The following is a 26,608-nucleotide window of genomic DNA, read 5'->3' as shown; positions in this document are numbered from 1 at the left end:
GCACAACAACACCCCCTTAACCAGACAACAGTCCAGCACAACAACACCCCCTTAACCAGACCCAGACAACAGTCCAGCACAACAACACTCTCTTAACCAGACCCAGACAACAGTCCAGCACAACAACACCCCCTTAACCAGACCCAGACAACAGTCCAGCACAACAACACCCCATTAACCAGACCCAGACAACAGTCCAGCACAACAACACCCCCTTAACCAGACCCAGTCAACAGTCCAGCACAACAACACCCCCTTAACCAGACCCAGACAACAGTCCAGCACAACAACACTCTCTTATCCAGACCCAGACAACAGTCCAGCACAACAACACTCTCTTAACCAGACCCAGACAACAGTCCAGCACAACAACACCCCCTTAACCAGACCCAGACAACAGTCCAGCACAACAACACCCCCTTAACCAGACCCAGACAACAGTCCAGCACAACAACACCCCCTTAACCAGACCCAGACAACAGTCCAGCACAACAACACCCCCTTAACCAGACCCAGACAACAGTCCAGCACAACAACACCCCATTAACCAGACCCAGACAACAGTCCAGCACAACAACACCCCCTTAACCAGACCCAGACAACAGTCCAGCACAACAACACCCCCTTAACCAGACCCAGACAACAGTCCAGCACAACAACACCCCCTTAACCAGACCCAGACAACAGTCCAGCACAACAACACCCCCTTAACCAGACCCAGACAACAGTCCAGCACAACAACACCCCCTTAACCAGACCCAGACAACAGTCCAGCACAACAACACCCCCTCAACCAGACCCAGACAACAGTCCAGCACAACAACACCCCCTCAACCAGACCCAGACAACAGTCCAGCACAACAACACCCCCTTAACCAGACCCAGACAACAGTCCAGCACAACAACACCCCCTTAACCAGACCCAGACAACAGTCCAGCACAACAACACCCCCTTAACCAGACCCAGACAACAGTCCAGCACAACAACACCCCCTTAACCAGACCCAGACAACAGTCCAGCACAACAACACCCCCTTAACCAGACCCAGACAACAGTCCAGCACAACAACACCCCCTTAACCAGACCCAGACAACAGTCCAGCACAACAACACCCCCTTAACCAGACCCAGACAACAGTCCAGCACAACAACACCCCCTTAACCAGACCCAGACAACAGTCCAGCACAACAACACTCTCTTATCCAGACCCAGACAACAGTCCAGCACAACAACACTCTCTTATCCAGACCCAGACAACAGTCCAGCACAACAACACCCCCTTAACCAGACCCAGACAACAGTCCAGCACAACAACACCCCATTAACCAGACAACAGTCCAGCACAACAACACCCCCTTAACCAGACCCAGACAACAGTCCAGCACAACAACACCCCCTTAACCAGACCCAGACAACAGTCCAGCACAACACCACCCTCTTAACCAGACCTAGAGAGCTGGAAGTGGAGAGAGACATATCTGAACTCTGGACTGTGGTGAGACAACTTCAACAATATAAAAAGCAAGAACAGGAGAAGAACAGAGCACTAGAGGAGAGGATCAGACTGCTGGAGGAGAGGATCAGACTGCTGGAGGAGAGGGTGAGGGGGATGGAGGAGAGGATCAGACTGCTGGAGGAGAGGGTGAGGGGGATGGAGGAGAGGATCAGACTGCTGGAGGAGAGGGTGAGGGGGATGGAGGAGAGGATCAGACTGCTGGAGGAGAGGGTGAGGGGGATGGAGGAGAGGATCAGACTGCTGGAGGAGAGGGTGAGGGGGATGGAGGAGAGGATCAGACTGCTGGAGGAGAGGGTGAGGGGGATGGAGGAGAGGATCAGACTGCTGGAGGAGAGGGTGAGGGGGATGGAGGAGAGGATCAGACTGCTGGAGGAGAGGGTGAGGGGGATGGAGGAGAGGATCAGACTGCTAGAGGAGAGGGTGAGGGGGATGGAGGAGAGAGTGAGGGGGATGACGTGTTACAGAGAACAGCCCACTAGAGAGGTGGCCACCCCTGCAGAGAAGCCAGCAGAACAGCCCATCTCAGCTCACCTCTCAACACCACAGTAGAACTGTTCACACCAGATCCTGACCATAGCATCGACATCACAGCAGAACTGTTCACACCAGACCCTGATCATAGCATCGACACCGCAGCAGAACTGTTCACACCAGACCCTGATCATAGCATCGACACCACAGCAGAACAGTCCACACCAGACCCTGATCATAGCATCGACACCACAGCAGAACTGTCCACACCAGACCCTGATCATAGCATTGACACCACAGCAGAACAGTCCACACCAGACCCTGACCATAGCATTGACACCACAGCAGAACTGTCCACACCAGACCCTGATCATAGCATTGACACCACAGCAGAACAGTCCACACCAGACCCTGACCATAGCATTGACACCACAGCAGAACAGTCCACACCAGACCCTGACCATAGCATTGACACCACAGCAGAACAGTCCACACCAGACCCTGACCATAGCATCGACATCACAGCAGAACTGTTCACACCAGACCCTGATCATAGCATTGACACCACAGCAGAACTGTCCACACCAGACCCTGACCATAGCATCGACATCACAGCAGAACAGTCCACACCAGACCCTGACCATAGCATCGACATCACAGCAGAACTGTTCACACCAGACCCTGACCATAGCATCGACACCACAGCAGAACTGTCCACACCAGACCCTGACCATAGCATCGACATCACAGCAGAACTGTTCACACCAGACCCTGACCATAGCATCGACATCACAGCAGAACAGACAAATGAAGAACCCCAAGCCCAGGGGATCTCACCCCCTCTGAGCCCCCCTGTCAGCCACCCTACTACTGTTAGAAACACTACTACTGTTAGTGGTCTGTTAGAAACACTACTACTGTTAGAAACACTACTACTGTTAGTGGTCTGGTAGAAACACTACTACTATTAGAAACACAACTACTGTTAGAAACACTACTACTATTAGAAACACTACTACTGTTAGAAACACTACTACTGTTAGAAACACTACTACTGTTAGTGGTCCAGTAGAAACACTACTACTGTTAGAAACATTACTACTGTTAGAAACACTACTACTGTTAGTGGTCTGGTAGAAACACTACTACTGTTAGAAACACTACTACTGTTAGAAACACTACTACTGTTAGTGGTCCAGTAGAAACACCACTACTGTTAGTGGTCTGGTAGAAACACTACTACTGTTAGAAACACTACAACTGTTAGTGGTCTGGTAGAAACACTACTACTGTTAGAAACACTACTACTGTTAGAAACACTACTACTGTTACAAACCCTACTACTGTTAGAAACACTACTACTGTTAGTGGTCTGGTAGAAACACTACTACTGTTAGAAACACTACTACTGTTAGTGGTCTGTTAGAAACACTACTACTGTTAGTAGTCTGGTAGAAACACTACTACTGTTAGAAACACTACAACTGTTAGAAACACTACTACTGTTAGTGGTCTGTTAGAAACACTACTACTGTTAGAAACACTACAACTGTTAGTGGTCTGGTAGAAACACTACTACTGTTAGAAACACTACTACTGTTAGAAACATTACTACTGTTAGTGGTCTGGTAGAAACACTACTACTGTTACAAACACTACTACTGTTAGTGGTCTGATAGAAACACTACTAATGTTAGTGGTCTGGTAGAAACACTACTACTGTTAGTGGTCTGTTAGAAACACTACTACTGTTAGAAACACTACTACTATTAGAAACACTACTACTGTTAGTGGTCTGTTAGAAACACTACTACTGTTAGAAACACTACTACTGTTAGTGGTCTGTTAGAAACACTACTACTGTTAGTGGTCTGGTAGAAACACTACTACTGTTAGTGGTCTGGTAGAAACACTACTACTGTTAGAAACACTACTACTGTTAGAAACACTACTACTGTTAGTGGTCTGTTAGAAACACTACTACTGTTAGTGGTCTGGTAGAAACACTACTACTGTTAGTGGTCTGTTAGAAACACTACTACTGTTAGAAACACTACTACTATTAGAAACACTACTACTGTTAGAAACACTACTACTGTTAGAAACACTACTACTGTTAGTGGTCCAGTAGAAACACTACTACTGTTAGAAACATTACTACTGTTAGAAACACTACTACTGTTAGTGGTCTGGTAGAAACACTACTACTGTTAGAAACACTACTACTGTTAGAAACACTACTACTGTTAGTGGTCCAGTAGAAACACTACTACTGTTAGTGGTCTGGTAGAAACACTACTACTGTTAGAAACACTACAACTGTTAGTGGTCTGGTAGAAACACTACTACTGTTAGAAACACTACTACTGTTAGAAACACTACTACTGTTACAAACCCTACTACTGTTAGAAACACTACTACTGTTAGTGGTCTGGTAGAAACACTACTACTGTTAGAAACACTACTACTGTTAGTGGTCTGTTAGAAACACTACTACTGTTAGTAGTCTGGTAGAAACACTACTACTGTTAGAAACACTACAACTGTTAGAAACACTACTACTGTTAGTGGTCTGTTAGAAACACTACTACTGTTAGAAACACTACAACTGTTAGTGGTCTGGTAGAAACACTACTACTGTTAGAAACACTACTACTGTTAGAAACATTACTACTGTTAGTGGTCTGGTAGAAACACTACTACTGTTAGAAACACTACTACTGTTAGAAACACTACTACTGTTAGTGGTCTGTTAGAAACACTACTACTGTTAGTGGTCTGGTAGAAACACTACTACTGTTAGTGGTCTGTTAGAAACACTACTACTGTTAGAAACACTACTACTGTTAGAAACATTACTACTGTTAGTGGTCTGGTAGAAACACTACTACTGTTAGAAACACTACTACTGTTAGAAACACTACTACTGTTAGTGGTCTGTTAGAAACACTACTACTGTTAGTGGTCTGGTAGAAACACTACTACTGTTAGTGGTCTGTTAGAAACACTACTACTGTTAGAAACACTACTACTGTTAGAAACACTACTACTGTTAGAACCATTACTACTGTTAGTGGTCTGGTAGAAACACTACTACTGTTAGAAACACTATTACTGTTAGTGGTCTGGTGGAAACACTACTACTGTTAGAAACACTACTACTGTTAGAAACACTACTACTGTTAGTGGTCTGGTAGAAACACTACTACTGTTAGTGGTCTGGTGGAAACACTACTACTGTTAGAAACACTACTACTGTTAGTGGTCTGGTAGAAACACTACTACTGTTAGAAACACAACTACTGTTAGAAACACTACAACTGTTAGAAACACTACTACTGTTAGAAACACTACTACTGTTAGTGGTCTGGTAGAAACACTACTACTGTTAGAAACACTACTACTGTTAGAAACACTACTACTGTTACAAACCCTACTACTGTTAGAAACACTACTACTGTTAGTGGTCTGGTAGAAACACTACTACTGTTAGAAACACTACTACTGTTAGTGGTCTGGTAGAAACACTACTACTGTTAGTAGTCTGGTAGAAACACTACTACTGTTAGAAACACTACAACTGTTAGAAACACTACTACTGTTAGTGGTCTGTTAGAAACACTACTACTGTTAGAAACACTACAACTGTTAGTGGTCTGGTAGAAACACTACTACTGTTAGAAACACTACTACTGTTAGTGGTCTGATAGAAACACTACTAATGTTAGTGGTCTGGTAGAAACACTACTACTGTTAGTGGTCTGGTAGAAACACTACTACTGTTAGTGGTCTGGTAGAAACACTACTACTGTTAGAAACACTACTACTGTTAGAAACACTACTACTGTTAGTGGTCTGTTAGAAACACTACTACTGTTAGTGGTCTGGTAGAAACACTACTACTGTTAGTGGTCTGTTAGAAACACTACTACTGTTAGAAACACTACTACTGTTAGAAACACTACTACTGTTAGAACCATTACTACTGTTAGTGGTCTGGTAGAAACACTACTACTGTTAGAAACACTACTACTGTTAGTGGTCTGGTGGAAACACTACTACTGTTAAAAACACTACTACTGTTAGAAACACTACTACTGTTAGTGGTCTGGTAGAAACACTACTACTGTTAGTGGTCTGGTGGAAACACTACTACTGTTAGAAACACTACTACTGTTAGTGGTCTGGTAGAAACACTACTACTGTTAGAAACACGACTACTGTTAGAAACACTACAACTGTTAGAAACACTACTACTGTTAGAAACACTACTACTGTTAGTGGTCTGGTAGAAACACTACTACTGTTAGAAACACTACTACAGTTAGTGGTCTGGTAGAAACACTACTACTGTTAGAAACACTACTACTGTTAGAAACACTACTACTGTTAGTGGTCTGGTAGAAACACTACTACTGTTAGAAACACGACTACTGTTAGAAACACTACAACTGTTAGTGGTCTGTTAGAAACACTACTAATGTTAGTGGTCTGGTAGAAACACTAGTGGTACTCATACAAGCTTAGACTGTCAGACAGCCCAAGTAGTTGGAACAAGTCATTTAGCAGGTCATTTAACAGGTCATTTAACAGGTCATTGATAAACTGATCTTCCAAGATGCCATAGCAGTCAGACGTCCTTTGTCCTCGTCTTGTCGTGTCCCATGTATATATATATTTACATCTTTTCTTCGCATATCTTTTTATATATATTTTTCTAAAAACTCAACTTCAAAACACTCTCCTGCAACCCGCCTCACCAATTAAAAAAAAAAGTATTATTTACCTCAAATCTGAAATCCACAACAGAAGCTAGCCAGAAGTTAGCCAGAAGTTAGCCAGTTCACTAGCTAACGTTAGAACTCAGCTAACCACGGTTGGCGGTCATCAGCTATCCCTTAGCTCGAAAAGCTATTGCCAGTTTTGTACAACACGACTCAGACCAGAGCATACCGGACCTATGTTCTCTCTATATCCCCGGATTTCTACCGCAAGCTCTGGACATTTACACCTGGAGCTTGCAGCTAGCTAGCTGCTATCCGAGTGACTATTGGCTAACGTCGGTCCCAGAGCTAACATCAATTATTCCGGAGCTAGCCAGCTGAAGAGTTCCATCAGCCACTCCTGGGCTACAATCACCTATCCGGACCCATTTTAATGCCAATGCGGAGCCCCATCGGGCCTTCATGACTGGACTACCGACGTTATCTGCCCGAGGGAGTTACCCAACTGGCCCCTCCGGCGCAACGTAACCTGAATGCCCATCTGCGGCCAGCTAATCGTTAGCTGTCTTATCGGCTGCTATCTGAATAGGTCTATCGGCCAATTTTCTTGGGCCACTATAACTATAACTATTTTTGCCAATTGGATTGGTCCCCTCTACCACACGGAACCCCACTAATCTACCGACGGAAACGCACGAGGTGGCTAAAAACAGACCATCTTTTGCCAACTTCTGACTTGCTACCCATGGCCCGGCTAGCTGTCTGAATCGACGTGACCGCAACCGACCTCACTACTCACTGGACCCTTTTTATCACTTGGCTAAGCATGCCTCTCCTTAATGTCAATATGCCTTGTCCATTGCTGTTCTGGTTAGTGTTTATTGGCTTATTTCACTGTAGAGCCTCTAGCTCTGCTCATTATACCTTATCCAACCTCTCAGTTCCACCACCCACACATGCGATGACATCACCTGGTTTCAATGATGTTTCTAGAGACAATATCTCTCTCATCATCACTCAATGCCTAGGTTTACCTCCACCTGCTCCTTTTACTCTCTGTTCTGGACGTCCTAGACAACCAATTCTCATAGCTTTTAGCCGTACCCTTATCTTACTCCTCCTCTGTTCCTCTGGCGATGTAGAGGTGAATCCAGGCCCTGCAGTGCCTAGCTCCACTCCTATTCCCCAGGCGCTCTCTTTTGATGACTTCTGTAACCGTAATAGCCTTGGTTTCATGCATGTTAATATTAGAAGCCTCCTCCCTAAGTTTGTTTTATTCACTGCTTTAGCACACTCTGTTAACCCGGATGTCCTAGCCGTGTCTGAATCCTGGCTTAGGAGGACCACCAAAAACTCTGAAATCATCCCTAACTACAACATTTTCAGACAAGATAAAACGGCCAAAGGGGGCAGTGTTGCAATCTACTGCAGAGATAGCCTGCAGAGTTCTGTCCTACTATCCAGGTCTGTACCCAAACAATTTGAACTTCTACTTTTAAAAATCCACCTCTCTAAAAACAAGTTTCTCACCGTTGTCGCCTACTATAGACCACCCTCTGCCACGAGCTGTGTTCTGGACACCATATGTGAACTGAGTGCCCCCCATCTATCTTCAGAGCTCGTGCTGCTAAGTGATCTAAACTGGGACATGCTTAACACCCCAGCCATCCTACAATCTAAGCTTGATGCCCTCAATCTCACACAAATTATCAATGAACCTACCAGGTACCACCCCAAAGCCATAAACACGGGCACCCTCATAGATATCATCCTAACCAACTTGCCCTCCAAATACACCTCTGCTGTTTTCAACCAAGATCTCAGCGATCACTGCCTCATTGCCTGCATCCGTAATGGGTCAGCGGTCAAACAACCTCCACTCATCACTGTCAAACGCTCCCTGAAACACTTCAGCGAGCAGGCCTTTCTAATTGACCTGGCCCGGGTATCCTGGAAGGATATTGACCTCATCCCTTCAGTAGAGGATGCCTGGTTATTTTTTTTAAATGCCTTCCTCACCATCTTAAATAAGCATGCCCCATTCAAGAAAGTTAGAACCAGGAACAGATATAGCCCTTGGTTCTCTCCAGACCTGACTGCCCTTAACCAACACAAAAACATCCTGTGGCATTTTGCATTATCATCGAACAGCCCCCGTGATATGCAACTTTTCAGGGAAGTTAGAAACCAATATACACAGGCAGTTAGAAAAGCCAAGGCTAGCTTTTTCAAGCAGAAATGTACTTCCTGCAACACAAACTCAAAAATGTTCTGGGACACTGTAAAGTCCTTGGAGAATAAGAGCACCTCCTCCCAGCTGCCCACTGCATTGAGGATAGGAAACTCTGTCACCACCGATAAATCCACTATAATTGAGAATTTCAATAAGCATTTTTCTACGGCTGGCCATGCTTTCCACCTGGCTACCCCGACCCCGGTTAACAGCACTGCACCCCCCACAGCAACTCGCCCAAGCCTTCCCCATTTCTCCTTCTCCCAAATCCAGTCAGCTGATGTTATGAAAGAGCTGCAAAATCTGGACCCCTACAAATCAGCCGGGCTAGACAATCTGGACCCTTTCTTTCTAAAATTATCTGTCGAAATTGTTGCAACCCCTATTACTAGCCTGTTCAACCTCTCTTTCGTGTCATCTGAGATTCCCAAAGATTGGAAAGCAGCTGCGGTCATCCCCCTCTTCAAAGGGGGGGGGGGACACTAGACCCAAACTGCTACAGACCTATATCTATCCTACCCTGCCAAGTCAACAAACAGATTACCGACCATTTCGAATCCCACCGCACCTTCTCCGCTATGCAATCTGGTTTCAGAGCTGGTCATGGGTGCACCTCAGCCACACTCAAGGTCCTAAACGATATCTTAACCGCCATCGATAAGAAACAATACTGTGCAGCCGTATTCATTGACCTGGCCAAGGCTTTCGACTCTGTCAATCATCACATCCTCATCGGCAGACTCAACAGCCTTGGTTTCTCAAATGATTGCCTCGCCTGGTTCACCAACTACTTCTCTGATAGAGTTCAGTGTGTCAAATCGGAGGGCCTGTTGTCCGGGCCTCTGGCAGTCTCTATGGGGGTGCCACAGGGTTCAATTCTTGGGCCGACTCTTTTCTCTGTATACATCAATGATGTCGCTCTTGCTGCTGGTGAGTCTCTGATCCACCTCTACGCAGACGACACCATTCTGTATACTTCTGGCCCTTCTTTGGACACTGTGTTAACTACCCTCCAGACGAGCTTCAATGCCATACAACTCTCCTTCCGTGGCCTCCAACTGCTCTTAAGTACAAGTAAAACTAAATGCATGCTCTTCAACCGATCGCTGCCTGCACCTGCCCGCCCGTCCAGCATCACTACTCTGGAGGGTTCTGACTTAGAATATGTGGACAACTACAAATCCCTAGGTGTCTGGTTAGACTGTAAACTCTCCTTCCAGACTCACATCAAACATCTCCAATCCAAAGTTAAATCTAGAATTGGCTTCCTATTTCGCAACAAAGTATCTTTCACTCATGCTGCCAAACATACCCTCGTAAAACTGACCATACTACCAATCCTCGACTTCGGCGATGTCATTTACAAAATAGCCTCCAATACCCTACTCAATAAATTGGATGCAGTCTATCACAGTGCCATCCGTTTTGTCACCAAAGCCCCATATACTACCCACCACTGCGACCTGTATGCTCTTGTTGGCTGGCCCTCGCTTCATACTCGTCACCAAACCCACTGGCTCCAGGTCATCTACAAGACCCTGCTAGGTTAAGTTCCCCCTTATCTCAGCTCGCTGGTCACCATAGCAGCACCCACCTGTAGCACGCGCTCCAGCAGGTATATCTCTCTGGTCACCCCCAAAGCCAATTACTCCTTCGGCCGCCTCTCCTTCCAGTTCTCTGCTGCCAATGACTGGAATTAACTACAAAAATCTCTAAAACTGGAAACACTTATCTCCCTCACTAGCTTTAAGCACCAGCTGTCAGAGCATCTCACAGATTACTGCACCTGTACATAGCCCATCTATAATTTAGCCCAAACAACTCCCTCTTCCCCTACTGTATTTATTTATTTATTTATTTTTGCTCCTTTGCATCCCGTTATTTCTACTTTGCACTTTCTTCCACTGCAAATCTACTATTCCAGTGTTTTACTTGCTATATTGTATTTACTTTGCCACCATGGCCTTTTTTTGCCTTTACCTCCCTTATCTCACCTCATTTGCTCACTTTGTATATGGACTTATTTTTCTACTATATTATTGACTGTATGTTTGTTTTACTCCATGTGTAACTCTGTGTTGTTGTATGTGTCAAACTGCTTTGCTTTATCTTGGCCAGGTCGCAATTGTAAATGAGAACTTGTTCTCAACTTCCCTACCTGGTTAAATAAAGGTGAAATAAAACAAAAATAAATAAAATACAATTTAACAGGTCATTTATCATGTAATTTAGCAGGTCATTTAGCAGGTCATTTAGCAGGTCATTTATCATGTAATTTAACAGGTCATTTAGCAGGTCATTTAACAGGTCATTTATCATGTAATTTAGCAGGTCATTAAACAGGTCATTTAACAGGTCATTTAACAGGTCATTTAACAGGTCATTTAACAGGTCATTTAACAGGTCATTTAGCAGGTCATTTAGCAGGTCATTTAGCAGGTCATTTAACAGGTCATTTAGCAGGTCATTTAACAGGTCATTTGGCAGGTCATTTAACAGGTCATTTAACAGGTCATTTAACAGGTCATTTAGCAGGTCATTTAGCAGGTCATTTAACAGGTCATTTAACAGGTCATTTAACAGGTCATTTAGCAGGTCATTTAGCAGGTCATTTAGCAGGTCATTTAACAGGTCATTTAGCAGGTCATTTAACAGGTCATTTAGCAGGTCATTTAACAGGTCATTTAACAGGTCATTTAACAGGTCATTTAACAGGTCATTTAACAGGTCATTTAGCAGGTCATTTAGCAGGTCATTTAACAGGTCATTTAGCAGGTCATTTATCATGTAATTTAGCAGGTCATTTAACAGGTCATTTAGCAGGTCATTTAGCAGGTCATTTAACAGGTCATTTAGCAGGTCATTTAGCAGGTCATTTAACAGGTCATTTAGCAGGTCATTAAACAGGTCATTAAACAGGTCATTTAACAGGTCATTTAACAGGTCATTTACAGGTCATTTAACAGGTCATTTAGCAGGTCATTTAGCAGGTCATTCAACAGGTCATTTAACAGGTCATTAAACAGGTCATTTAACAGGTCATTAAACAGGTCACGTATCAGCAGGGAGAGAATGTTGGGACAGCTAAATCCCACCAATCATTGTGTCACTCGGATGTTGTTTGGTGTCATCTGGTGTTGTGGTTCTGTGTGGTGAATTGGTTTGTTGTCATGGTGATTGTGGGTCTGGATCTTACAGCAGATAAACTCTACTCTTGGAAGGGGTCTATGATACAACTCCGGTTGTCAGCCGGTATAAGTAGTTACTCACGGTCGATCATGGTGACCACGTTCTCCTCCACGGCGGGGCTGCTGAGTCCAGCGGAGGCCACTCTGACAGCCATGTTGTATCTCTTGTAAGGCTGTAGGTTCTCCAGGCTGAGTGAGGTACTATCCCGGGCCAGACGCAGGGCGTACACCAGCTCCCAGCTGTCCTGCTGACGCACCTGGAGGGTAATGGACATTACTGTAGTCCAGTCCATGATTTCAACATACTGACAACTGATTAGTCCACTCCTTGTTTTCAACATACTGGAACTGATTACTGCAGTCCACTCCTTGTTTTCAACATACTGAGAACTGATTACTGCAGTCCACTCCATGTGTTCAACATACTGACAACTGATTACTGAAGTCCACTCCTTGTTTTCAACATCCTGACAACTGAATACTCCACTCCATGTTTTCAACATACTGACAACTGATTACTGAAGTCCACTCCATGTTTTCAACATGCTGAGAACTGATTACTGAAGTCCACTCCATGTTTTCAACATACTGAGAACTGATTACTGCAGTCCACTCCTTGTTTTAAACATACTGAGAACTGATTACTGCAGTCCACTCCTTGTTTTCAACATACTGAGAACTGATTACTGTAGTCCACTCCTTGTTTTCAACATACTGAGAACTGATTAGTGCAGTCCACTCCTTGTTTTCAACATACTGAGAACTGATTACTGAAGTCCACTCCATGTTTTCAACATACTGAGAACTGATTACTGCAGTCCACTCCTTGTTTTCAACATACTGAGAACTGATTACTATAGTCCACTCCTTGTTTTCAACATACTGAGAACTGATTAGTGTAGTCCACTCCTTGTTTTCAACATACTGAGAACTGATTAGTGCAGTCCACTCCTTGTTTTCAACATACTGAGAACTGATTACTGTAGTCCACTCCTTGTTTTCAACATACTGAGAACTGATTACTGTAGTCCACTCCTTGTTTTCAACATACTGAGAACTGATTAGTGTAGTCCATTCCATGTTTTACTCCAGCACTAGTTGAGTAATGTACACTACACAGCCAAAAGTATGTGGACACCTGCTGGTCAAACATCTCATTCCAAAAACATGGGCATTAACTTAATATGGAGTTGGTCCCCCTTTGCTGCTTTAACAGCCTCCACTCTTCTGGGAAGGCTTTCCACTAGATGTTGGAACATTACTGTGGGGGACTTCCATTCAGCCACAAGAGCGTTAGTGAGGTCAGGCACTGATGTTTGGCGATTAGACCTGGCTCGCAGTTGGCGTTCCAATTCATCCTAAAGGTGGTCGATGGGGTTGAGGTCAGGGCTCTGTGCAGGTCAGTTAAGTTCTTCCACAACGATCTCGACAAAGCATTTCTGTATGGACCTCACTTTGTGCACGGGGCATTGTCATGCTGAAACAGGAAAGGGCCTTCCCCAAACTGTTGCCGCAAAGTTGAAAGCACAGAATCGTCTAGAATATGGAGCCTAGCCAGAACCATGAAAAAGAGTCCCAGACCATTATCCCTCCTCCACCAACCTTTACAGTTGGCACTATGTATTGGGGCAGGTAGCGCTCTCCTGGCATCCGCCAAACCCAGATTCGTCTGTCGGACTGCCAGATGGTGAACCGTGATTCATCACTCCAGAGAACACGCTTCCACTGCTCAAGAGTCCAATGGCGGCGAGCTTTACACCACTCCAGACGACGCTTGGCAATGCGCATGGCGATCTTAGGCTTGTGTCCCAAGCCCAAGCCTTATACACCTGTCAGAAACGGGTGTTGCTAAAATAGCCGAATCCACTCATTTAAAGGGGTGCCCACATAATGTATGTATGGGTTAACCGAAAGGTTGCTGGATCGAATCCCTGAGCTGACAAGGAAAAAAATCTGTCGTTCTGCCCTGAACAAGGCATTTAACCCAACGATCCCTGGACGCGCATGTCGGTTAAAGCAGCCCCCCGCACCTCTCTGATTTAGAGGGGTTGGCTTAAATGAGGAAGACACATTTCAGTTGAATGGATTCAGTTGTACAACTGACAAGGTATCCTATTTCCCTGCAATGCCTTCAGTAAAGTTGGAGAAATGGTATCAGACACCCTGACCTCAACTTTATAATAATAAGAAGATAAGATAAGACATAAAGAGAGTGTGTGTTTGTGAGGGATGTTACATTACCTCCACGGTATAGGAGTCCCAGTGGGAGTCAGGGAAGGACCAGGAACAGGATATGGATGAGGAACTCTGGGGGAAACAATGCATGTTCCGCAGTCTGGATGGGTCTGGGAGGAAGAGAGGGAACATTTAGGATTCATTCTTTGATTGATCGATCGATTGATTTGTTGATTGATTGATATTTACTAAACCTTTATTTATTCACGTTAATTTGATTGTGATTGCAAGAAGTCCCTAGTCCAAGAAAGCATGGCATGACGTTTTAGTGCAGGGAGTTTTAAAACCATTGAGCTCAGGGTCTCATAACCTTGAGATGAGAACAATACCTTCTGGGGTTGTAGTTAGGAGCACTGTGACAACCAACCTCTGTCTACTCTACCTTCCTACCTCCTGTCTCCTCTACCTTCCTGCCCTCTGTCTCCTCTACCTTCCTGTCCCCTGTCTCCTCTACCTTCCTACCTCCTGTCTCCTCTACCTTCCTGCCCCCTGTCTCCTCTACCTTCCTGCCCCCTGTCTCCTCTACCTTCCAACCTTCTGTCTCCTCTACCTTCCTACCTTCTGTCTCCTCTACCTTCCTACCCCCTGTCTCCTCTACCTTCCTGCCCCCCTGTCTCCTCTACCTTCCTGCCCCCTGTCTCCTCTACCTTCCTACCTCCTGTCTCCTCTACCTTCCTGCCCCTGTCTCCTCTACCTTCCTACCTCCTGTCTCCTCTACCTCCCTACCTCCTGTCTCCTCTACCTTCCTACCTCCTGTCTTCCCTACCTTCCTAACTCCTGTCTTCCCTACCTTCCTACCTCCTGTCTCCTCTACCTCCCTACCTCCTGTCTCCTCTACGTTCCTGCTCCCTGTCTCCTCTACCTTCCTCCCCCTGTCTCCTCTACCTTCCTACCTCCTGTCTTCCCTACCTTCCTACCTCCTGTCTCCTCTACCTTCCTGCCCCGTTTCCTCTACCTTCCTGCCCCTGTCTCCTCTACCTTCCTACCTCCTGTCTCCTCTACCTCCCTACCTCCTGTCTCCTCTACCTTCCTACCTCCTGTCTTCCTAACTCCTGTCTTCCCTACCTTCCTACCTCCTGTCTCCTCTACCTTCCTGCCCCTGTCTCCTCTACCTCCCTACCTCCTGTCTCCTCTACCTCCCTACCTCCTGTCTCCTCTACCTTCCTACCTCCTGTCTTCCCTACCTTCCTAACTCCTGTCTTCCCTACCTTCCTACCTCCTGTCTCCTCTACCTCCCTACCTCCTGTCTCCTCTACGTTCCTGCTCCCTGTCTCCTCTACCTTCCTCCCCCTGTCTCCTCTACCTTCCTACCTCCTGTCTTCCCTACCTTCCTACCTCCTGTCTCCTCTACCTTCCTGCCCCGTTTCCTCTACCTTCCTGCCCCTGTCTCCTCTACCTTCCTACCTCCTGTCTCCTCTACCTCCCTACCTCCTGTCTCCTCTACCTTCCTACCTCCTGTCTTCCCTACCTTCCTAACTCCTGTCTTCCCTACCTTCCTACCTCCTGTCTCCTCTACCTTCCTGCCCCTGTCTCCTCTACCTCCCTACCTCCTGTCTCCTCTACCTTCCTACCTCCTGTCTCCTCTACCTCCCTACCTCCTGTCTCCTCTACCTTCCTACCTCCTGTCTTCCCTACCTTCCTACCTCCTGTCTCCTCTACCTTCCTGCCCCGTTTCCTCTACCTTCCTGCTCTGTTTCCTCTACCTTCCTACCTCCTGTCTCCTCTACCTTCCTGCCCCGTTTCCTCTACCTTCCTACCTCCTGTCTCCTCTACCTTCCTGTCCCGTTTCCTCTACCTTCCTGCCCCCTGTCTTCTCTACCTTCCTGCCCCCTGTCTCCTCTACCTTCCTGCCCCCTGTCTCCTCTACCTTCATAGCCCCGTTTCCTCTACCTTCATAGCCCCGTGTCCTCTACCTTCCTGCCCTGTCTCCTCTACCTCCCTACCTCCTGTCTCCTGTACCTTCCTACCCCCTGTCTCCTCTATCTCCCTACCTCCTGTCTCCTCTACCTTTCTACCCTCTGTCTCCTCTACCTTCATAGCCCCTGTCTCCTCTACCTTCATTGCCCCTGTCTCCTCTACCTTCCTACCTCCCGTCTCCTCTACCTTCCTACCTCCTGTCTCCTCTACCTTCCTACCTCCTGTCTCCTCTACCTTCCTACCTCCTACCTCCCCTACCTTCTGTCTCCTCTACCTTCCTACCTCCTGTCTTCCCTACCTTCCTACCTCCTGTCTCCTCTACCTTCCTACCTCCTACCTCCCCTACCTTCTGTCTCCTCTACCTTCCTACCTCCTGTCTCCTCTACCTTCCTACCTCCTGTCTCCTCTACCTTCCTAACTATGCACTAGCAGTCTGGGTTGAAAATAACAAAGTTAAAACAAGAGGACACTAACATCCCATAACTATTTGCATAAAATTAGAAATAATTCTAAACTAAGGGACCAGCAATGTTAGTTAGCAAAGGCACTGGGCCCATGGATCTAAAAGCTTCCTGATGGAATAATGATTTGTCCTAATAAGGGCATCTTCAGCCTAGCTAGCAGTGAGAGAGAGGACACATGAAAATGCTCTTTTTACTGTTTACTGGAGGCTTCAATCAGACTTCAGTCATTGGCTATGAGTGAGGATACAAAGCCATGCAGAGCATTATGAGTTTTGCTGACTCACCATCAGCCATAAGAGGTTATACAGTACGTCACAACAGACTGAGGACAAAGTAGTCAGGGAACAGCTGAATAGAAAAGCTCTCTTCATAATAGCGTGAAAGCAAATAAGCACAGAGGCCAAGAATAATATTTTGAGAGGTATGTTTTGTTCCCGTGCCCTTGGACTGTCTGCATTTTCAAAGGAAAACAACGGTCTGCATTAGTCCACACTATACACACACACACACACGACTCAATAACAGGGTTCAATGTAAGTGTGTGGTCTGTGTGACACACGGTTCTGAAGAGGTATACACACTGACCTTAGTTTCTGGATCTACCCTAGAGGGACCTCAACTAGTCTGAAGCTTGATATTGATAACAGCACTATAAAGGCGTTATAGATATTCACTAAGAATATTTGTTGTAAATCCACGTACTCTCCGTGGACTCTTATCTAAACCCGTTTTGAGTTCCCTGGTTGAAGACACAGCACCATGCCATGTAATCTTGGACCAGGTCAAACTGTGTGGTAGAAGTTAGTAGATTGGGCTGTAGAGTGCAAGGGTGTGGTCTAGTCGTTGACCTTTTGGCTGTGGGATGATCAATCTTTTATCTGCCGTTATGTTATGAGGTTATTCTGGGGAATGCAGGCAGTAGTCAGGTGGAAAGGTATAACTACGTCTGGGTTTAAACTGTTCGCTACACACACACACCCTCACCATTACGCTTGGCACAATAACAGTATAACCGTATTACTGTCATAAACATTTTTTTATGAACAGTTGATTGAATGACCACAATGCAGCAGCAGCAGCACACATATAAATAGAATGAATAGAACATGCTTGGAACCTCTAACCCTGGTAATATGACTGGTAAATAGAACAGGCTGGGAACCTCTAACCCTGGTAATATGACTGGTAAATAGAATGAATAGAACAGGCTGGGAACCTCTAACCCTGGTAATATGACTGGTAAATAGAACAGGCTGGGAACCTCTAACCCTGGTAATATGACTGGTAAATAGAACAGGCTGGGAACCTCTAACCCTGGTAATATGACTGGTAAATAGAATGAATAGAACAGGCTGGGAACCTCTAACCCTGGTAATATGACTGGTAAATAGAACAGGCTGGGAACCTCTAACCCTGGTAATATGACTGGTAAATAGAATGAATAGAACAGGCTGGGAACCTCTAACCCTGGTAATATGACTGGTAAATAGAATGAATAGAACAGGCTGGGATCCTCTAACCCTGGTAATATGACTGGTAAATAGAACAGGCTGGGAACCTCTAACCCTGGTAATATGACTGGTAAATAGAACAGGCTGGGAACCTCTAACCCTGGTAATATGACTGGTAAATAGAACAGGCTGGGAACCTGTAACCCTGGTAATATGACTGGTAAATAGAATGAATAGAACAGGCTGGGATCCTCTAACCCTGGTAATATGACTGGTAAATAGAACAGGCTGGGAACCTCTAACCCTGGTAATATGACTGGTAAATAGAATGAATAGAACAGGCTGGGAACCTCTAACCCTGGTAATATGACTGGTAAATAGAACAGGCTGGGAACCTCTAACCCTGGTAATATGACTGGTAAATAGAATGAATAGAACAGGCTGGGAACCTCTAACCCTGGTAATATGACTGGTAAATAGAATGAATAGAACAGGCTGGGAACCTCTAACCCTGGTAATATGACTGGTAAAAGAATAGAACAGGCTGGGAACCTCTAACCCTGGTAATATGACTGGTAAATAGAATGAATAGAACAGGCTGGGAACCTCTAACCCTGGTAATATGACTGGTAAATAGAACAGGCTGGGAACCTCTAACCCTGGTAATATGACTGGTAAATAGAATGAATAGAACAGGCTGGGAACCTCTAACCCTGGTAATATGACTGGTAAATAGAATGAATAGAACAGGCTGGGATCCTCTAACCCTGGTAATATGACTGGTAAATAGAACAGGCTGGGAACCTCTAACCCTGGTAATATGACTGGTAAATAGAACAGGCTGGGAACCTCTAACCCTGGTAATATGACTGGTAAATAGAACAGGCTGGGAACCTGTAACCCTGGTAATATGACTGGTAAATAGAATGAATAGAACAGGCTGGGATCCTCTAACCCTGGTAATATGACTGGTAAATAGAACAGGCTGGGAACCTCTAACCCTGGTAATATGACTGGTAAATAGAATGAATAGAACAGGCTGGGAACCTCTAACCCTGGTAATATGACTGGTAAATAGAACAGGCTGGGAACCTCTAACCCTGGTAATATGACTGGTAAATAGAATGAATAGAACAGGCTGGGAACCTCTAACCCTGGTAATATGACTGGTAAATAGAATGAATAGAACAGGCTGGGAACCTCTAACCCTGGTAATATGACTGGTAAATAGAACAGGCTGGGAACCTCTAACCCTGGTAATATGACTGGTAAATAGAATGAATAGAACAGGCTGGGAACCTCTAACCCTGGTAATATGACTGGTAAATAGAACAGGCTGGGAACCTCTAACCATGGTAATATGACTGGTAAATAGAATGAATAGAACAGGCTGGGAACCTCTAACCCTGGTAATATGACTGGTAAATAGAATGAATAGAACAGGCTGGGAACCTCTAACCCTGGTAATATGACTGGTAAATAGAACAGGCTGGGAACCTCTAACCCTGGTAATATGACTGGTAAATAAGAATAGAACAGGCTGGGAACCTCTAACCCTGGTAATATGACTGGTAAATAGAATGAATAGAACAGACTGGGAACCTCTAACCCTGGTAATATGACTGGTAAATAGAACAGGCTGGGAACCTCTAACCCTGGTAATATGACTGGTAAATAGAACAGGCTGGGAACCTCTAACCCTGGTAATATGACTGGTAAATAGAATGAATAGAACAGGCTGGGAACCACTAACCCTGGTAATATGACTGGTAAATAGAATGAATAGAACAGGCTGGGAACCTCTAACCCTGGTAATATGACTGGTAAATAGAATGAATAGAACAGGCTGGGAACCTCTAACCCTGGTAATATGACTGGTAAATAAATGAATAGAACAGGCTGGGAACCTCTAACCCTGGTAATATGACTGGTAAATAGAACAGGCTGGGAACCTCTAACCCTGGTAATATGACTGGTAAATAGAACAGGCTGGGAACCTCTAACCCTGGTAATATGACTGGTATGAATAGAACAGGCTGGGAACCTCTAACCCTGGTAATATGACTGGTAAATAGAATGAATAGAACAGGCTGGGAACCTCTAACCCTGGTAATATGAGTGGTAAATAGAATGAATAGAACAGGCTGGGAACCTCTAACCCTGGTAATATGACTGGTAAATAGAATGAATAGAACAGGCTGGGAACCTCTAACCCTGGTAATATGACTGGTAAATAGAACAGGCTGGGAACCTCTAACCCTGGTAATATGACTGGTAAATAGAATGAATAGAACAGGCTGGGAACCTCTAACCCTGGTAATATGACTGGTAAATAGAACAGGCTGGGAACCTCTAACCCTGGTAATATGACTGGTAAATAGAATGAATAGAACAGGCTGGGAACCTCTAACCCTGGTAATATGACTGGTAAATAGAACAGGCTGGGAACCTCTAACCCTGGTAATATGACTGGTAAATAGAACAGGCTGGGAACCTCTAACCCTGGTAATATGACTGGTAAATAGAATGAATAGAACAGGCTGGGAACCTCTAACCCTGGTAATATGACTGGTAAATAGAACAGGCTGGGAACCTCTAACCCTGGTAATATGACTGGTAAATAGAATGAATAGAACAGGCTGGGAACCTCTAACCCTGGTAATATGACTGGTAAATAGAACAGGCTGGGAACCTCTAACCCTGGTAATATGACTGGTAAATAGAACAGGCTGGGAACCTCTAACCCTGGTAATATGACTGGTAAATAGAATGAATAGAACAGGCTGGGAACCTCTAACCCTGGTAATATGACTGGTAAGAGAATAGAACAGGCTGGGAACCTCTAACCCTGGTAATATGACTGGTAAATAGAAGAATAGAACAGGCTGGGAACCTCTAACCCTGGTAATATGACTGGTAAATAGAATGAATAGAACAGGCTGGGAACCTCTAACCCTGGTAATATGACTGGTAAATAGAACAGGCTGGGAACCTCTAACCCTGGTAATATGACTGGTAAATAGAACAGGCTGGGAACCTCTAACCCTGGTAATATGACTGGTAAATAGAACAGGCTGGGAACCTCTAACCCTGGTAATATGACTGGTAAATAGAATGAATAGAACAGGCTGGGAACCTCTAACCCTGGTAATATGACTGGTAAATAGAATGAATAGAACAGGCTGGGAACCTCTAACCCTGGTAATATGACTGGTAATGAATAGAACAGACTGGGAACCTCTAACCCTGGTAATATGACTGGTAAATAGAACAGGCTGGGAACCTCTAACCCTGGTAATATGACTGGTAAATAGAATGAATAGAACAGGCTGGGAACCTCTAACCCTGGCAATATGACTGGTAAATAGAACAGGCTGGGAACCTCTAACCCTGGTAATATGACTGGTAAATAGAACAGGCTGGGAACCTCTAACCCTGGTAATATGACTGGTAAATAGAATGAATAGAACAGGCTGGGAACCTCTAACCCTGGTAATATGACTGGTAAATAGAATGAATAGAACAGGCTGGGAACCTCTAACCCTGGTAATATGACTGGTAAATAGGAATAGAACAGACTGGGAACCTCTAACCCTGGTAATATGACTGGTAAATAGAATGAATAGAACAGACTGGGAACCTCTAACCCTGGTAATATGACTGGTAAATAGAATGAATAGAACAGGCTGGGAACCTCTAACCCTGGCAACATGACTGGTAAATCACAACGCTGGTCTGCCTGGTAATGTGACTGCAGTAAATTGTAGAATGAATAGAACAGACTGGGAACCTCTAACCCTGGTAATATGACTGGTAAATAGAACAGGCTGGGAACCTCTAACCCTGGTAATATGACTGGTAAATAGAACAGGCTGGGAACCTCTAACCCTGGTAATATGACTGGTAAATAGAATGAATAGAACAGGCTGGGATCCTCTAACCCTGGTAATATGACTGGTAAATAGAACAGGCTGGGATCCTCTAACCCTGGTAATATGACTGGTAAATAGAATGAATAGAATAGACTGGGAACCTCTAACCCTGGTAATATGACTGGTAAATAGAACAGGCTGGGAACCTCTAACCCTGGTAATATGACTGGTAAATAGAATGAATAGAACAGACTGGGAACCTCTAACCCTGGTAATATGACTGGTAAATAGAATGAATAGAACAGGCTGGGAACCTCTAACCCTGGTAATATGACTGGTAAATAGAATGAATAGAACAGGCTGGGAACCTCTAACCCTGGTAATATGACTGGTAAATAGAATGAATAGAACAGGCTGGGATCCTCTAACCCTGGTAATATGACTGGTAAATAGAATGAATAGAACAGGCTGGGAACCTCTAACCCTGGTAATATGACTGGTAAATAGAACAGGCTGGGAACCTCTAACCCTGGTAATATGACTGGTAAATAGAACAGACTGGGAACCTGTAACCCTGGTAATATGACTGGTAAATAGAATGAATAGAACAGGCTGGGAACCTCTAACCCTGGTAATATGACTGGTAAATAGAATGAATAGAACAGGCTGGGAACCTCTAACCCTGGTAATATGACTGGTAAATAGAACAGGCTGGGGACCTCTAACCCTGGTAATATGACTGGTAAATAGAATGAATAGAACAGGCTGGGAACCTCTAACCCTGGTAATATGACTGGTAAATAGAACAGGCTGGGGACCTCCTAACCCTGGTAATATGACTGGTAAATAGAATGAATAGAACAGGCTGGGAACCTCTAACCCTGGTAATATGACTGGTAAATAGAACAGGCTGGGATCCTCTAACCCTGGTAATATGACTGGTAAATAGAATGAATAGAACAGGCTGGGAACCTCTAACCCTGGTAATATGACTGGTAAATAGAATGAATAGAACAGGCTGGGAAACCTCTAACCCTGGTAATATGACTAGTAAATAGAACAGGCTGGGATCCTCTAACCCTGGTAATATGACTGGTAAATAGAATGAATAGAACAGGCTGGGAACCTCTAACCCTGGTAATATGACTGGTAAATAGAACAGGCTGGGAACCTCTAACCCTGGTAATATGACTGGTAAATAGAATGAATAGAACAGACTGGGAACCTCTAACCCTGGTAATATGACTGGTAAATAGAATGAATAGAACAGACTGGGAACCTCTAACCCTGGTAATATGACTGGTAAATAGAATGAATAGAACAGGTTGGGAACCTCTAAGCCTGGTAATATGACTGGTAAATAGAATGAATAGAACAGGCTGGGAACCTCTAACCCTGGTAATATGACTGGTAAATAGAATGAATAGAACAGGCTGGGAACCTCTAACCCTGGTAATATGACTGGTAAATAGAACAGGCTGGGATCCTCTAACCCTGGTAATATGACTGGTAAATAGAACAGGCTGGGAACCTCTAACCCTGGTAATATGACTGGTAAATAGAATGAATAGAACAGGCTGGGAACCTCTAACCCTGGTAATATGACTGGTAAATAGAATGAATAGAACAGGCTGGGATCCTCTAACCCTGGTAATATGACTGGTAAATAGAACAGGCTGGGAACCTCTAACCCTGGTAATATGACTGGTAAATAGAATGAATAGAACAGGCTGGGAACCTCTAACCCTGGTAATATGACTGGTAAATAGAATGAATAGAACAGGCTGGGAACCTCTAACCCTGGTAATATGACTGGTAAATAGAATGAATAGAACAGGCTGGGAACCTCTAACCCTGGTAATATGACTGGTAAATAGAATGAATAGAACAGGCTGGGATCCTCTAACCCTGGTAATATGACTGGTAAATAGAATGAATAGAACAGGCTGGGAACCTCTAACCCTGGTAATATGACTGGTAAATAGAATGAATAGAACAGGCTGGGAACCTCTAACCTGGTAATATGACTGGTAAATAGAACAGGCTGGGAACCTCTAACCCTGGTAATATGACTGGTAAATAGAACAGGCTGGGAACCTCTAACCCTGGTAATATGACTGGTAAATAGAATGAATAGAACAGGCTGGGAACCACTAACCCTGGTAATATGACTGGTAAATAGAACAGGCTGGGAATCTAACCCTGGTAATATGACTGGTAAATAGAATGAATAGAACAGGCTGGGAACCACTAACCCTGGTAATATGACTGGTAAATAGAACAGGCTGGGAACCTCTAACCCTGGTAATATGACTGGTAAATAGAATGAATAGAACAGACTGGGAACCTGTAACCCTGGTAATATGACTGGTAAATAGAACAGGCTGGGATCCTCTAACCCTGGTAATATGACTGGTAAATAGAACAGGCTGGGGACCTCTAACCCTGGTAATATGACTGGTAAATAGAATGAATAGAACAGGCTGGGAACCTCTAACCCTGGTAATATGACTGGTAAATAGAACAGGCTGGGAACCTCTAACCCTGGTAATATGACTGGTAAATAGAATGAATAGAACAGGCTGGGAACCTCTAACCCTGGTAATATGACTGGTAAATAGAATGAATAGAACAGACTGGGAACCTGTAACCCTGTTAATATGACTGGTAAATAGAACAGGCTGGGATCCTCTAACCCTGGTAATATGACTGGTAAATAGAACAGGCTGGGGACCTCTAACCCTGGTAATATGACTGGTAAATAGAATGAATAGAACAGGCTGGGAACCTCTAACCTGGTAATATGACTGGTAAATAGAACAGGCTGGGAACCTCTAACCCTGGTAATATGACTGGTAAATAGAACAGGCTGGGATCCTCTAACCCTGGTAATATGACTGGTAAATAGAACAGGCTGGGGACCTCTAACCCTGGTAATATGACTGGTAAATAGAATGAATAGAACAGGCTGGGAACCTCTAACCCTGGTAATATGACTGGTAAATAGAACAGGCTGGGAACCTCTAACCCTGGTAATATGACTGGTAAATAGAACAGGCTGGGAACCTCTAACCCTGGTAATATGACTGGTAAATAGAATGAATAGAACAGGCTGGGAACCTCTAACCCTGGTAATATGACTGGTAAATAGAATGAATAGAACAGGCTGGGAACCTCTAACCCTGGTAATATGACTGGTAAATAGAATGAATAGAACAGGCTGGGAACCTCTAACCCTGGTAATATGACTGGTAAATAGAACAGGCTGGGAACCTCTAACCCTGGTAATATGACTGGTAAAAAGAATGAATAGAACAGGCTGGGAACCTCTAACCCTGGTAATATGACTGGTAAATAGAATGAATAGAACAGGCTGGGAACCACTAACCCTGGTAATATGACTGGTAAATAGAATGAATAGAACAGGCTGGGAACCTCTAACCCTGGTAATATGACTGGTAAATAGAATGAATAGAACAGGCTGGGATCCTCTAACCCTGGTAATATGACTGGTAAATAGAACAGGCTGGGATCCTCTAACCCTGGTAATATGACTGGTAAATAGAACAGGCTGGGAACCTCTAACCCTGGTAATATGACTGGTAAATAGAACAGGCTGGGAACCTCTAACCCTGGTAATATGACTGGTAAATAGAATGAATAGAACAGGCTGGGAACCTCTAACCCTGGTAATATGACTGGTAAATAGAATGAATAGAACAGGCTGGGATCCTCTAACCCTGGTAATATGACTGGTAAATAGAACAGGCTGGGATCCTCTAACCCTGGTAATATGACTGGTAAATAGAACAGGCTGGGGACCTCTAACCCTGGTAATATGACTGGTAAATAGAATGAATAGAACAGGCTGGGAACCTCTAACCCTGGTAATATGACTGGTAAATAGAACAGGCTGGGAACCTCTAACCCTGGTAATATGACTGGTAAATAGAACAGGCTGGGAACCTCTAACCCTGGTAATATGACTGGTAAATAGAATGAATAGAACAGGCTGGGAAACCTCTAACCCTGGTAATATGACTGGTAAATAGAATGAATAGAACAGGCTGGGAACCTCTAACCCTGGTAATATGACTGGTAAATAGAATGAATAGAACAGGCTGGGAACCTCTAACCCTGGTAATATGACTGGTAAATAGAACAGGCTGGGAACCTCTAACCCTGGTAATATGACTGGTAAAAAGAATGAATAGAACAGGCTGGGAACCTCTAACCCTGGTAATATGACTGGTAAATAGAATGAATAGAACAGGCTGGGAACCACTAACCCTGGTAATATGACTGGTAAATAGAACAGGCTGGGAACCTCTAACCCTGGTAATATGACTGGTAAATAGAATGAATAGAACAGGCTGGGAACCTCTAACCCTGGTAATATGACTGGTAAATAGAATGAATAGAACAGGCTGGGATCCTCTAACCCTGGTAATATGACTGGTAAATAGAACAGGCTGGGAAACCTCTAACCCTGGTAATATGACTGGTAAATAGAATGAATAGAACAGGCTGGGAACC

The 26,608-nt window shown here is 44.5% G+C and overlaps 1 protein-coding gene across 1 annotated transcript in view; it reads right to left on the bottom strand.

The window, feature by feature from the left end:
• LOC106576617 (receptor-type tyrosine-protein phosphatase beta) overlaps window positions 1-26,608 on the bottom strand; it is a 135,592-nt gene that overhangs the window by 49,439 nt on the left and 59,545 nt on the right. Inside the window, exons 11-12 of the mRNA XM_045722529.1 lie at window positions 14,375-14,478; window positions 12,216-12,390 (exon numbers count right to left, since the gene is read on the bottom strand). Coding sequence (XP_045578485.1) covers window positions 12,216-12,390; window positions 14,375-14,478 — 279 coding nt within the window. The remainder of the gene's footprint in view (window positions 1-12,215; window positions 12,391-14,374; window positions 14,479-26,608) is intronic.

This window comes from Salmo salar, chromosome ssa07, assembly GCF_905237065.1.
Source record: "Salmo salar chromosome ssa07, Ssal_v3.1, whole genome shotgun sequence".
Lineage (NCBI taxonomy): Eukaryota > Metazoa > Chordata > Actinopteri > Salmoniformes > Salmonidae > Salmo > Salmo salar.
This window is presented reverse-complemented; position numbering and strand designations above follow the sequence as displayed.